This window comes from Nerophis lumbriciformis, linkage group LG07, assembly GCF_033978685.3.
Source record: "Nerophis lumbriciformis linkage group LG07, RoL_Nlum_v2.1, whole genome shotgun sequence".
NCBI classification, from domain to species: domain Eukaryota; kingdom Metazoa; phylum Chordata; class Actinopteri; order Syngnathiformes; family Syngnathidae; genus Nerophis; species Nerophis lumbriciformis.
Genome location: NC_084554.2, coordinates 34,405,415 through 34,420,907, shown reverse-complemented (window position 1 = coordinate 34,420,907; position 15,493 = coordinate 34,405,415). Strand labels below are relative to the sequence as shown.

Sequence of the window (15,493 nt, the reverse complement as noted above, 5' to 3'; positions counted from 1 at the left end):
AAAAGTTGAGTGAAAATTTTTATTTTTTTGTTTTAATATGGTTTCTATATGAGGACAAACATGACACAAATTGTTAAAAATCCCACTGTTTATATTAAACATACTTCACTGGCGAGCACAGTTTTGTCCTACTAATTTCACCGGTCCTTGAACTCACCATTGTTTGTTTACCTGTACAACTTTCTCCAACGCTGCCAAAGAAAGAGGTGTTTTATGCCACTCCTTCTGTCTCATTTTGTCCACAAAAACTTTTATGTTGTGCGTGAATGCACAAAGGTGAGCTTTGTTGACGTTATTGACTTTTTGGAGTGCTAATCAGGCATATTTTGGCTAGCTGTATGTGCATATTGCATCATTTTGCCTTGTTTGTAGCTATATTTAAGCTCATTTAATTTCCTTTACTTATATCCTCTGTGTATTTAATTTATATTTGCATGTTTCATGACACATTGTCTGTATGTAATGTTGGCTGCAGATAGTTGTTTGTGTGCAATGTTATAGATCACAGCAAATGTTATCCAGTTTGCAAAGATTGTAAAAAATCCACTAGAAGAAGACGGCCTGACATTTCCTTTAACTTAAACACACACATCTATACCTTTGGCCGTTCTAAGCCAGTAATTTCCAGGAGTTATCTCACCCTCAGAGAAGCCTCCGTTTTACTAATGTTTTTCTATGTTGTAAAAATGTGTAGAATAAATATTAAATTTCAACATTTCTGTGAATGAAGATTTGCGTCAGCCTGCGACACATAGTCATTTTGATATTAAGCTATTACAGCTAACATAGACACATCATGTGTTGCCCTAATTATAGCACTTATATAAGGCTTTTATTTTGTTGCTGCTCCAGGCAGATTCTGTTGTTGTTGTATTTTTGGTCCATTATGGCTCTTTCAACATTTTGGGTTGCCGACCCCTGCTCTAAACCAACCAGGCGCTCACACCTTGTGCCCCAAAGGCCCCTCAAATTGCTTTTGCTACTTTGTTAAGCGCTAGCCAATCACGCCGCTTGGAGGGCTTCTCCATGGTGATGGAATGCCACTCTACTCTGGAGGACCATTGTGAAGTGGACCCTAAAGGGGACATGTGTCCTACTCTGGAGAAGGAGGTGCATTTAGGTAGCATGAGGGAGTTGTTTATTTAGCATACTGCTGGCATTAGAAGGAAGGGTTGAGAATTACCATGCGCTTGAATCCGGTAGCTCCATCTGCTGGGTTAAAGCAGCTGTTTGCAACAGTTAGCGCCCTCGCGGCAGCTGCGTAACTTTCGAAAAAGCATTATTTCCCGCCCTCTTTCTGCTCTGAGCATGCAAGCTACGCACCCAAACAGACCATGCACACACATTAAGTATGTTTTTGTCAGTTGATGATTGGTAAAGTTCAGCTACTAACGCTATATTTTAATGTTATCATTAATTGTAACAGAAACAGTGTCGCCTAGCGTAACCTTTGGGACTGCTTTTGTGTATGTTCGGACCTTCTGTGTACAAGACAACATGAGTGACAGACATTATTGCCAGTCAGCTTAATGTGAACCAAACGGCAATTTCTTTCTGGGATGGCTAGCAGACTGGTGCTGGTTGGTCTCCATGGATTTGTCGGCGTGTGGTTGTCGGTAGCAGTTATTATTAGTATTATTATTATTTTATTTTTTTCCGGGCTCGGAGTCTGCTTGCCCCACAGGGGTCCCAGGCTGCGTGGCTGGGACCTTCCGCCCAACCCCTTCCGTATGCTGGGTCTCGTCCCCGCGCGCGGTCTGTCTTGGCTCCTCGATGAGCCGTGTGGCATGCTGTGGTGTTGCGCTGCTGGGGTAGTGGCTTTGTGTGTCAGAGTGTCTATGATCTCCTCCGTTTTTTTTGTTTTTTTTATTTTTCATTTCCCCCTTCCCTCAGGGGGAGGCTCTGCTGGAGAAGTTGCTGGATGTTCCATCTCCATGGGTGGTTTCCGTGGCCCCGTGCTGGGCGGTCCTGCTGCGGCCGACTAGAGTGGGGCGGCCCAAGGCTGGCCCCGCTGTGCTCTCCTGGGGGTCTGCTTGCTTGCGGGGCAGGGCGGTCTTCCCGTCCAGCTGCTGGGAGTCTTTCGGCCCCTCGGGGTGGGGCGTCTCGTCTTTCTACCCGCGTGGGGTGGGATCTCTCGCCGGCTTGAGGGCTTTTTGTCTCCTGCTTCTCCTCTGCCTTGTCCTTGGCTGGGTGTGCTGGCGGCAAAGTGGGCCTGGTTCTGGGGTTCCTGTCACTGGCCGGCCTGCCTGCCTGCGTGGGACCGGTGGTCCCTTATTCCCTGGGTACTGCACCTGCTGTTTTGGGTTGGGCATTCTGGGTGGCTGGGGCCGTACTTTGGTTCACGCACATACTGGAAGACAAATATATTGTACATACAAACATAAATACATACACACATAAATTCATACATACATACGTACGTGCATGCATAGGTAAATACGCACGCATATACATACATACACAAATAAATATATATGCAGTACATACTGTACATCTACATGCACATTTACTGTACAAACATACATACACACTGTACCTGCACATATACGTACATACACTCATGCATATAATCCCGTTTCATCAAACATATATCAACATTGTGTGTGTGTGTGACCGGGGGAAACTGGGCAGAAACACTGCACACTGCTGAAGCTTAACCTATTTTTACAATAACAATGTATAAGGTTACTATAGTCCACTCCTCTTTCTCTCCCCCTTATCTGCTTTCTTTTGTAACATAAGTTTTCATTACATTTATGTATTGTTGCATTTGAAGCGACTGTAATGTTTATAATGGAGGTCATTATTAGTATTATTAATTATCAAGAGTGTTATTTGTATGTGGTATTGCTCCATTTGTAGTGCAATAATATTCATTGTAATTTCTGCGTTATTACTATCTGTTTCATTAACTGGTTCTTTGCTATAACTTTTGGTATCATATTTGTACATATCCTATTTGCTGATGTTGTTGTTGGTTTTGTTTTTGTTGTTTTTGTTCTTTCTGTCTTATCTCCCTCTTGCCCCCACAATTTTCACTTCTGTCTTCTTTTTTCCCCCTTCTTTCTATCCCCTCCTGCTCCAGTCTGGCTGCGCCAAACATTAAATAAATGCATTTCATAAAGTCAAATACAAATAAGGCAACAAAAGAAGTATCTCACATTGCTTTTTTGTAAAGCAGTCTGTACAGCAGATATGGGCATGTGTGATTAGCCAGAGAGAATGGACAGTCCATGTTAAAAAAAAAAAAAATCTCAATTTGCCCGCAGGCCATGAGTTTGAGACCCCTTGTCTACATGCTTCCTGGTCAGAAGATAGAATGAAAGAAACATCATTTAAAATCTCTACTTATTTGTACTCAAGGCAGTTGCTTTTGATGGGTATTTTGTTCGAGGCAAATATTTGCATTTGTGCGCCTATGCACTCGCATGCTTGGGTTGGGTAGCAGACATCGACAGAACACCGAAAGGAGATTGATTTCTGTTCCGCGCGATGGCTCCGTTTTCTTTTTCGATGGCCGGGCCGATCACTTTCGACTTCAGGACGGCGTCCTGTGCATTCTGTTGTATTCATTTACTTGTGTCTTTGCCATGATGGTGAGTGCATAATGCGCTATTTGGTTGACTAATTGATTTTATGAGTGCATTAATGTCAACAATTGTCATTTGACCACCTCCGCCCTGAGATCGGTAGGTTGTGAGTTCAAACCCCGGCCGAGTCATACCAAAGACTATAAAAATGGGACCCATTACCTCCCTGCTTGGCACTCAGCATTAAAGGTTGAAATTGGGGGTTAAATCACCAAAAATGATTCCCGGGCGCGGCCACCGCTGCTGCCCACTGCTCCCCTCACCTCCCAGGGGGTGATCAAGGGTGATGGGTCAAATGCAGAGAATAATTTCGCCACACCTATTGTGTGTGTGACAATCATTGGCACTTTATCTTTAACTTTATAACCCGTCCAGCAATTTCATTGGTTTGATGTGAGGGGGCTACATTTGTTGTGAAGCTTGTAAACCAGGACAAATCTATGAATTAGCCACAGCGTTGTAAAAAGCGCAGGGTTCAAATTGTGGGGAAAATTGAAATTACGATTATTTTACATACTGCGGCCCCCACACCTGCTTATTTTCTCTTCCTCCTCCCTCCCATGTTTACCTTTTTCTAGGTGACGAGTGACGACCCATCAGTCTTCCTGTTCTGTACACCCGTGTAACTGTATATTGTATGTCTGCTCTTGGACAGTTGTACTGAAGATTCATCTTGTATTTGAAAAGCTATTCCGTTCTGTTCAAATTGGCCTTTGTCTCCAGTGGACCGTAACGACGAACATGCACACACAAGGTTTCATGGACATAACGAGTGTAGCTTCTGAGTAATGCTGCGAGCTGTCAATCAAAATAATACCTCCGACTTTCTCGATTGATTGAGGTAGAAATAGAACAATCTTGGATCTGCAACCAAAAATGCGATGGGTTCCACACTTCTACACGCTTCTACAAAGTTTTGCTGAAATTGATTTAGCATTTTTTGCGTAATCCTACCAAACATTTTGGTGATAGGATGGATATTCATAACCGACATTGCGTGTCAGACAACACATCCAAGCATTTATCAGGTTTCAATGCCGCCATGTATTAATACAACTGTACAAATATCCCCACAGGGCAGCTTCCTGCTCCCCTCTGATAGAACCTTCTGATAGAACGCAAGCTAGCGGCCCGTAACAAGCGAAGAAAGAAGTGGAGCATCTCAGCGTGTTGACACAGCTGCTACGCGTTTGAACTTAATAATATCATGTACAGCCCTCATCATCTGAGGAGCTGTGCGGAAACCAAACATGTCGGGAGTTTTGTTTGGCCCGCTGTTCGAGCCCACACTCACGCGCTTTACAATTTGCATCCTGAACACTGTCGTCTATCGCAGAACTATTCAACTACATTTTTCTACCTTTAAGAAAACTAAGGACCTGTGGTTTGGACCTTTTTTTTGACGTAATGTCATTGCTTAGCACTTTTACTTCACTAAAAACAAAGTAATACACTCATTATTTCAAAGAATGGTACTAATCTCTTACACTTGTCAAATATCTTCTATATAACAGGAGCATGTTTGTTTTTAGAAACTGATTTAAAAAAATCCAAGTCAAAGATCTTCTTTATGCTTTTTAAAAAACAACTGCTAGACATCTTCTCTATATGACAGGGTGAATCTGCTGTTTTAGTATTCTTTTGCTAATCTGGTAGTCAAATATCCTTTAAATAACAGAAGGGATTTGCTGTTTTCAGGAAATCACTGCAAAAACTCTAGTCTAAGTTCCTCTGTATGACATGGTCACTACTCTTTTTAGAAGCCTAACGCAACGATCCTGTATATGACAGGAGCAATTTGCTGCAAAACATTTGCTAGTCAAACATCACCATGTTTTTAGGAATCTGCTCCAGAAACACTAGTCAAAGATCCTCTAAATGACACAAGTGATCTGACGCTGTTAGAAATCTGCTGCAAAAACTCTAGTCAACGATCCTCTTGAATGACAAAAGTTATCTGCTGTTTTTTTAAATCTGTTGCAAAAACACCCCTCAAAGATTCTCTCTGACAGAAACCCTTGGTTGTTTTAAAGAACCTATTCCAAAAACAGTAATAAAAAAACATGGAACAATATGCTGTTTTTAGTATTCTGCTGCAAAGTCAAAAGGTCTTCTGAATGACAGAATGATCTGGTGTTTTTATAAATCTGCTGCAAAAACACCAGTCAAAGATACTCTGAATGACAGCAATGATCTGCCTTTTTTAGGAATCTGCTGCATAAACAATAGTAAAGATTATCTCTATGATATAAGCACTTGGTTGTTTAGAACAGTGTCTTTCAACCACTGTGCCGCAGCACACTAGTGTACAGTGAGATATTGTCTGGTGTGTCGTGGGAGATTATGTAATTTCACCTAATTGGGTTAAAAATATTTTTTTGCAAACCAGTAATTATAATCCGTTAATGTGCAGTTGTTGAGTGTCTGTGCTGTCTAGAGCTCGGCAGAGTAACCGTGTAATATTCTTCCATATCAGTAGGTAGCAGCAGGAACGACGACAATGGTTTGCAGGTAAAAAGGTATCTAATGCTTAAACTAAAGGCAAAGTAAACAGAATGCTGGACGACAGCAAAGACTTACAGCGTGTGGAGCAGACGGCGTCCACAAAGTACATCGGTAAATGACATGACAATCAAAAACAAAATAGGAGCGCAAGACAACTAAAACACTACACACAGGAAAACACCAAAAAACTCAAAATATGTCACGACGTGATGTGACAGGTCGTGACAGTACACCTACTTTGAGACAAGAGCTATAGTGATGCATATTTGGTTATAGTTTGAATTCATATCAAACAATTGCGAGAACGACTTTTTATTGTCAATATCGGCTGCTGAGTTTAATTTTTTAATGAAACTCTGCTGGTGGCGTGCCTCAGAATTTTTTCAATGGAAAAAAATGTGCCTCGGCTCAGAAAAGGTTGAAAAACACTGGTTTAGAAGACACTACTCCAAAAACAGTAGTCAAAAATCATGGAAAAATATGTTGCTTTTAAGAATCTGCTGAAGATCCTCTGAATAACAATGATCTTTTTTATATATATATATATATCTCCGCTGCAAAAACGCTAGTCAAAGATCCTCTGAATGACAGAAGTGATATGCTGTTTTAGGAATCCATCCATCCATTTTCTACCGCTTATTCCCTTTGGGGACGCGGGGGGCGCTGGAGCCTATCTCAGCTACAATCGGGCGGAAGGCGGGGTACACCCTGGACAAGTCGCCACCTCATCGCAGAGCCAACACAGATAGACAGACAACATTCACACTCACATCCACACACTAGGGCCAATTTAGTGTTGCCAATCAACTTATCCCCAGGTGCATGTCTTTGGAGGTGGGAGGAAGCCGGAGTACCCGGAGGGAACCCACGCAGTCACGGGGAGAACATGCAAACTCCACACAGAAAGATCCCGAGCCCGGGATTGAACCCAAGACTACTCAGGACCTTCGTATTGTGAGGCAGATGCACTAACCCCTCTGCCACCGTGAAGCCCTGTTTTAGGAATCTGTTGCAAAATACTAGTCAAAGAGCCTCTGAATGACAGAAGCACTTGGTTGTTTGAAAAAAAACCTAAACTAAAAACAGTAGTCCAATATCATAGAACAATAGGCTGTTTTTAGGAATCTGCTGCAAAAACGCTAGTCAAAGATCCTCTGAATGACAGCAGTGATTTGTTATTTTTAGGAATCTGCAAAAGCGCTACAGTAGTCAAAGATTCTCTGATCGAAGCACTTGTGTGTTTTTAAGTGCCTACTTAAAAAACAGCAGTCAAAGATCATGGAACGATATCCTGCTACCTATTAGGAATCTGTAGCAAAAACACTAGTCAAAGGACAGAAGTTGTCTGCTCTTTTTCAGAATGTTAGTTGCTTCTAAGTTTTGATGGTGTCAGTCATTGGCCCATTTAGGCCCTTGTGCCGCCAATTGAACATCCCTGCTGTCGTGTCTCTTGCGGTCACATTTGTTCTTATTGTCGTAAAAGTAATCCGAACTGCTTTTTCTCTGCTCAGCCTTTTATCGTCCATCACACACCCTCCAGCGTCCGAGCCCAAGAGCCCGGAGAGTTTCATATCTGCTGAGAGCGACGCCGACAAGGGCGAGCGCAATGGGAAGAAAGTGTGCTTTAACGTGGCGGGGGACGAACAGGAGGACTCGGGACATGACACCATCAGCAACAGGGACTCGTACAGGTAAAGCTATAAAGTACAGCACATTATAACGTTGAAGAAGGACACCAATAATATCCATGTTTCTTCACAGTGACTGTAACAGCAACAGAAACTCCATTGCCTCCTTCACTAGCATCTGCAGCAGCCATTGCAGCTCCTACGTACACAGTGACGAGATGGACTCGGGTACGGTATAAAGCCGTAAAAATAAGTCTCTGCAAATTAGTCCCATATGTCTCCTGCGCCATTATTCCCTTTTAGAAGTGTGATTAGAAACGCATGGCAGATGTTTGCCATCATATCCCGGTGGAATCTGTTGCTAATATCACATGTCTCTGACACGTACACTTCAACATCTGTTTGTTTGTCTTCATGCTGAAGATAGTCAATTACACAATAATCCAAGATACTGTAACTCACAAATCCGCAATATTCCAGCAAGCAATTTCATTATTATTATTTGGATTTAAATGTTGGTCCCCCATTTGTTACGGCTAATTATTTTTTTAGACTTGACTACAATAAACTAATTTCCGCAAAGTAGGAATCAAATCGAATATTTTCATAGCTTCAGCATAAAAACCTGTTTACAACTTGTTCAACATTATGAGAGCCCTCTAGACATGAAATAACAGCCTTTAGTCACTTTCACACTCTCTTGATCCAATATAATATAGCTTCCTGAGCCTCAGCCAATCAGTGACTACGATACTGAACCCTTTGATTGATTCGGTCTCCTTTTGTGGCCAATACTAAGTTCATTTAGCCATGTTGAAGCTCAAAATGTTTTAATTCAGGCCAGAAATGACAAACCCAAAAATTGGCGATGTGGTAAAGCCGCAATATTTGAACCGCGATGTGGCGAGGGTCGACTAATCTGAAAGTCTGAATAGTATGAAGAAAAAAAAGCAATTTTCCCAATAAGAAACATCAACAGCTGTAGTAATTTCAATGAGCCTCCCAAAAATAGAACCTGTACAAAAAGTGGAGCAATGAAAAACTGAGATTTGTCTGCAATTTAGCGTAGTCAGTGTACATCTTATGGTGTAGACCAGATGAAACATGACTTAGCACGCAGCCATTATAGTCTAACTACTGTCGCTGGCAACACGAGTGAATAGCAAGATAATTGTCTGCAGTCAAGCATAGTGGTAGTCCGGGATAGCATGAGTGCTGCCAGCACTGTTGGAGCTGTGGTTCATTGAAAGACAACATGTATTCCAACATGAACTGTGACATTGTTCAGCAGAAACTCAACATGATAAAGGTATATCCCAGTTTCATTACTATAGGATTTGGCCTGGGGGTCCATTGCTTATTAATGACTGCAGACCGCTTATGTCGCATATCGGGAGAAACGCTCTCTGTTATTGTCCCTTGATCAGATACAGTATCAGAAAATGGTTGCAGAATTGTGAGATGTGTGATTTTGTCGCGTCACTAAGCAGCTGTGATTACTTCTGCAGGGGACGAGGTGGCCTCCAGTGTGTGGCTGTCCCATGAAAAGCAGAAAAAGCTACACAGCTTCCTGGAGCATCTTTTCAGCCAGGTGCGTTACACTGTGGTCATCTACACCCTTGCATTTCTATTTTTTCCCACGTTTTATTCTCCTCAGCATTTCATCAAACAAACACGCCAAACACAGTCTAAAATGCTTTTGGCCTTTTCCCCCTCATTTGTGCGATTGCCGTGCAGTTTTCTCAGCTTTGTTTCCACTTTGCTTGTCAAACTGCATGTGTTCCCCAATGGGACCATGTGGTCTTAGCTGTAAAGCAGTATGGAAGTGGACCCTCTGCCCTCTCCTCAGGTGGACTCCATCATCAGCATGCTGAGAGGACCAGTGGTCGCCCGGGCCTTCGAGCAAACCAAGTGCTTCACGCCGGGGAGAGGCTTACAAGGTCAGAACTCTTTGTGTTCACGTAGAGCAGCGGACCTCTATTACATTTATCCAACCGACAGAAAACTGTAGGGGTGAGTTTAATACAAAAATAAATAAATAAACAACAATATTAACTGGATTGAAGTATGGCCACATGTTTGAGAGAGCAACATCTACAATGTCTCTGCTCCATTAATGAGCAGTTCTCTGTTAAACTGTATGGTTTCATTATTTGGGTGATGTCTGACAAATGTAGCGAATCTCTCTTTCGCTTGTCATCCATGAGAATGTTTGCGGCGTGACGCAGTGCCCAGCCCGCTAGCACCAAACAGAACCACATGCTGACATTGTCACAGCAGACTTCCTGTTGTGTAATGTGTGGGAAGTAGGTGGATTCCTGGAACAAAGTCTTACAGAGTTTCCAGCCGTTTTTACCCCCGTCTTTCCTCTCATGCCAGCACTTTGAAATGAATACACTCTCGGATCCACTTAATTGTTTGTGCTGCCTAATGGAAAATGTTGCCCAGCAAGGATATGTCTGCGTGGATTCTCAGTCATTCAGATCATGGTAATCAGCAAAGGTTCAATCGAGGCAACTGGAGTCCTTTTTTTGTTGTTGAAGATGTTTCACCTTTCGTCCAAAAGGCGTCTTCAGTTACACTGCAAATTATTTGCCACTTTCAAAGATAAAAAAAACAATTCTAGAAATGTCCATAGATTTAAAGGGGAATTGCACTTTCTTTGGAATTTTGCCTATCATTCACAATCCTTATGTAAGACAAGCACACATTTTTTTTAAATGCATTTTAATTCGTAAATAAATGTGAGCAAAAGGCCATTTACAATTCTGCATATAAAGCACTTAAAAAAACATTCAAACACTTCGATCAAGGTTTTATACACACGCTGTAATATGTAAGGTAGTAACAGGCACATTCATAATAACATGTAATATTTGTGTATTTTGGTCATTTTAAGGCAGCGCATTGATTTCACAGACACATCCCAACTTTCACTTTTTCCTTTTTATGCAGACCTCATGTGCGCCAACAATCATAATAATATATCACCTACTGTACAATGGGATGTTGACTGTTAGGATGTTGTTATATTCACGTTCAGATGAAGAATGACTCATAATCCTTGCAAAGGGTTATTAAACTAGGATTTGACAAATTCCGAGGTCAAAAATTGGTGGTCCAAGAGGAGCTTTGAAAGGCTGAAATCGTCGGTATCCCAGCACCATGTAAATAATATAACCTTGAGCAACACAATACATTTCCAGAATAACAAAAACGTTCTTTCAGGTAGAGCTATCGCGTGTTGTATTATCTAACATCTTTGACAATCAGCATGATTTTGTAACAGTCCATTTTTTTTAATATGCTTAAGTTTAGCGTGTTAAACAAATTTAACAACATTAAAACATAATTGATAGACCTTACTATATGTTCAACTATGAACAGGGATCGAACCCACGACCTTATGCATGGCAACTGGATGTTAGTTACGTGTGCTACAAGAGCTACCGGAAGTCAAAGTGTGAAATTTGTCACCGTATTTTTCTACCTGTGACAGAGCATGATGTGGCCACGGGTACGTTCTGGGGTAAAATTTAATATGAAGTGCCTTGTCATCCAATAATTTGTGTTTCTTTACGCAAAACAGAACCCCCCACGAATCGCGAAGACCTACGCTCAGCTAAGTTTAGGGCAGACGGGCTTGAGCTCTGTAAGCAGAACCTTAACCTGGCTGACCTGACATTTTCCCGACAGCTACACATCAGTTTCACTTAGGTGAAACCAACATTAGTTACGTCGGTATAAATTAATGTTAACTTTATTTTGACAGAACATTTCGGATCGGATGAGGTTTATAGTAAAAGTGGACTTCATTGTGTTACGTTGCTGGAGATTGTGTATTGTGAGAGGATGATCTACTGCATGGTGATGTACAGCGCACATGATGTCCTACACAAAGTACATTTGCAGTCAGTCATATTATCTTCTTATTGTCACCTAAAACGATACAGAGGACATGACCTCGGCGTCCTCAATGGTAGGTACGGCCATGGGTGCGAACCAGCATATTTCGCACGTCTTTCTCGCCATCTCCAGGTCTAATCTAGATGTCAAAGTTGACCTACTTCTTAGTTTATGTCCTCATCATTTTACTATCAAGGTGAGAGGCATGATATATCAATCAATCAATCAATCAATGTTTATTTATAAAGCCCTAAATCACAAGTGTCTCAAAGGGCTGCACAAGCCACAACGACATCCTCGGTACAGAGCCCACATAAGGGCAAGGAAAAATTCACCCCAGTGGGACGTCGATGTGAATGACTATGAGAAACCTTGGAGAGGACCGCATATGTGGGTATATTAATCAATCAATCAATCAATGTTTATTTATAAAGCCCTAAATCACAAGTGTCTCAAAGGGCTGCACAAGCCACAACGACATCCTCGGTACAGAGCCCACATAAGGGCAAGGAAAAATTCACCCCAGTGGGACGTCGATGTGAATGACTATGAGAAACCTTGGAGAGGACCGCATATGTGGGTAACCCCACAAGGGAGAGGGGGGAGCAGAGGAGAAAGGAAGGGCAGATCAACTGGTCTAAAAAGGGGGTCTATTTAAAGGCTAGAGTATACAAATGAATTTTAAGATGGGACTTAAATGCTTCTACTGAGGTAGCATCTCTAACTGTTACCGGGAGGGCATTTCATAGTACTGGAGCCCGAATAGAAAACGCTCTATAGCCCGCAGACTTTTTTTGGGCTCTGGGAATCACTAATAAGCCAGAGTTCTTTGAACGCAGATTTCTTGCCGGGACATATGGTACAATACAATCGGCAAGATAGGCTGGAGCTAGACCGTGTAGTATTTTATACGTAAGTAGTAAAACCTTAAAGTCGCATCTTAAGTGCACAGGAAGACAGTGCAGGTGAGCCAGTATAGGCGTAATATGATCAAACTTTCTTGTTCTTGTCAAAAGTCTAGCAGCCGCATTTTGTACCAATTGTAATCTTTTAATGCTAGACATAGGGAGACCCGAAAATAATACGTTACAGTAATCGAGACGAGACGTAACGAACGCATGAATAATGATCTCAGTGTCGCTAGTGGACACAATGGAACGAATTTTAGCGATATTACGGAGATGAAAGAAGGCCGTTTTAGTAACATAATATAACATAATATAATCCAGAATGAACTTGCATGAGCTCCGAGGCGAGATAGCAGCTCGCCACATAAGAAACATAAGGAAGTTGCCTCTCTCTGATCAATGCGCCGCGCCGCCGTTAAATGTAGGTCTTTAACGTTAGCTCTTATAATAACAATATCGTTAATATTCAGGTCACGAAATGTAAATTGAGTATTGTTGGTACTTTTTAGATGGATATTTATTGTGTTTTATGGTCAGAAGAAATGCAATAGATGCAACGACGTCTTGGCTCCATTGTAAGCAGACTTTTATTTACGAGTTAGAACGCATTAAGAAAAATACAAATGTGTTTTTGTCTCTCATAAATTATTGTCAAAACTCCAAAAAAAGTGCAATTTTCCTTAAAGAGCTATTTACATATTTTTAGTAAATGACTTCACATCATAATCTTAATTTTAGCTTGAATAATTATATTTTGTCTATTCTAGTTTAAAAGTTAAAATTGAGAAAATAACTGTTCAAATAAGATATTTTGGTTCCCCCCACATAGAAAATCTTATTTTAAGATTCTGCAACATCCCAAGGATGCTAAATTTAAGAATTGCAAGTTGAATAATGCCTCTTTTCATAATAAAATACTTATTTCTATCTAAAAATAAATCCTGCTAATTTCTAGATGTATAAATCTTAATTTAAGACATCTGATCAAGTAAAATTAACTAGTTGCATGGACAGATAATATCACTAGTTTTTAGGTTTTTTTTCTTCTAAAATCTAGTCTTTTTATCTTATATTTTGACAGCTCTTTTTGCAGTGTATACATTTAAAGTGAGAAGTTTCCCTAACATATGTTTTGGTGGGTTTGTCCCCTGGAGGTGGTCACAAAAGGGTTGTTGACAGGTGAACAACCGTCAAGCATACCAATAGGTTATTTGTCTGTTTAGTTATTTGTGAACAGGGTAAATCTGCAATCTTCCCCTCTTGGAAGACATGCTCAAAATCCACTGCCTTCCCGATTACACCTACTTTGTTGCGATTAGTTAGGGTTTGCTTTGTTCACAAAAGTGGTCTGACTGTGGTGAACAAATTTTGATTATTAAAGGGGTGATATTATGATTTTTTTTCTACATTTAAAACACTTCGTTGTGGTCCACATAATATGTAATGGTGGTACTTTGGTCAAAATGTTGTATAGATTATTTTTCGCAGACCATCTTCAAGCTGCTTTGTGACCTTCTCCTCAGGATGCGCAGTTTTGTGGGCAGTCTTATTTACGTGGCTCCACTATGATAGCGTCTACCGCCATCTTTGTTGTAGTTTCTAACGCTTCCATTTGGCGTCTACTGACAGATATAAGTTAGAACTATACGCTACTTTTTTTATTACAATTGGCAATAGCAGAGAATGCATGTGCATGTACGAGCCAGTCTGCCCCACAACAAGGCCATAGAAAAAAAGAAGGAACTTATTGACTACAGCGTCAGACTACAATGGCAGACTCACACAAAGCACTTACGGTAAATTTCTACCGTATATGGAGATATCTGCTGATGTCACATTTGGGAAAAACATCACAATTGGGGAAAATTCCAAACGGCTTGTTTGGAGGAAGTATGAAGGAAAGAAAGATTGATTTATAAATATCTCCGCCATGCCTCCACAGAACTTATGCAGATCCTAAATACCGTATTTTTCGGACTATAAGTCGCAGTTTTTTTCATAGTTTGGCCGGGGGTGCGACTTATACTCAGGAGCGACTTATGTGTGAAATTATTAACACATTACTGTAAAATATCAAATAATTTTATTTAGCTCATTCACGTAAGAGACTAGACGTATAAGATTTCATGGGATTTAGCGATTAGGAGTGACAGATTGTTTGGTAAACGTATAGCATGTTCTATATGTTATAGTTATTTGAATGACTCTTACCATAATATGTTACGTTAACATACCAGACACGTTCTCAGTTGGTTATTTATGCCTCATATAACGTACACTTATTCAGCCTGTTGTTCACTATTCTTTATTTATTTTAAATTGCCTTTGAAATATCTATTCTTGGTGTTGGGTTTTATCAAATACATTTCCCCCAAAAATGCGACTTATACTCCAGTGCGACTTATATATGGTTTTTTCCTTCTTTATTATGCATTTTCGGCCGGTGCGCCTTATACTCCGGAGCGACTTATACTCCGAAAAATACGGTACACAAAAACAGGTAAGAAAAGTTGCATATTAGGTCCCTTTAAGTTGCGTATTTACATTGAGCATAAAAACCCCTTTTCACAATTTTTTCAACCTTATTAGAGCCCTCTAAACATGAAATAACACCCACATTGTCACAATGGCGCATTGCGGTTGGAGGCGTGACCCCAGGATGCAGAGACAGAAGATAACGTTTGGGTGAAATTGTCATTTAATTGTCCTTAGAGGTTGGAAAGCAGGGAGCACCAGCATGGTACGAGCAGTCGACGGGTGAAAACACAAGCCTGCAGTAAGGCAGAGAAACCAGCATAAACTTGCACGCAACACAAACACTGCACGCATGCACAAACGTTGCACGAGATGCACCAGTACTGTGTCAGATGCGGTGCTGGCATTTAAAGCACTCCGATGGCGTTAGTAAACCGGTGCGTGTCCTAATCACCAAAGGAGGCAGGTGTGTCCATCGGCG

At 41.1% G+C, this 15,493-nt stretch overlaps 1 protein-coding gene across 2 annotated transcripts in view; it reads left to right on the top strand.

The window, feature by feature from the left end:
• The window catches only part of prex2 (phosphatidylinositol-3,4,5-trisphosphate-dependent Rac exchange factor 2), a 224,888-nt gene that overhangs the window by 133,972 nt on the left and 75,423 nt on the right, over nt 1-15,493 (top strand). For both annotated transcript variants that reach the window (XM_061965408.2, XM_061965407.2), the window contains exons 26-29: nt 7,607-7,786; nt 7,857-7,951; nt 9,232-9,314; nt 9,573-9,663. In XM_061965408.2, coding sequence (XP_061821392.1) covers nt 7,607-7,786; nt 7,857-7,951; nt 9,232-9,314; nt 9,573-9,663 — 449 coding nt within the window. The remainder of the gene's footprint in view (nt 1-7,606; nt 7,787-7,856; nt 7,952-9,231; nt 9,315-9,572; nt 9,664-15,493) is intronic.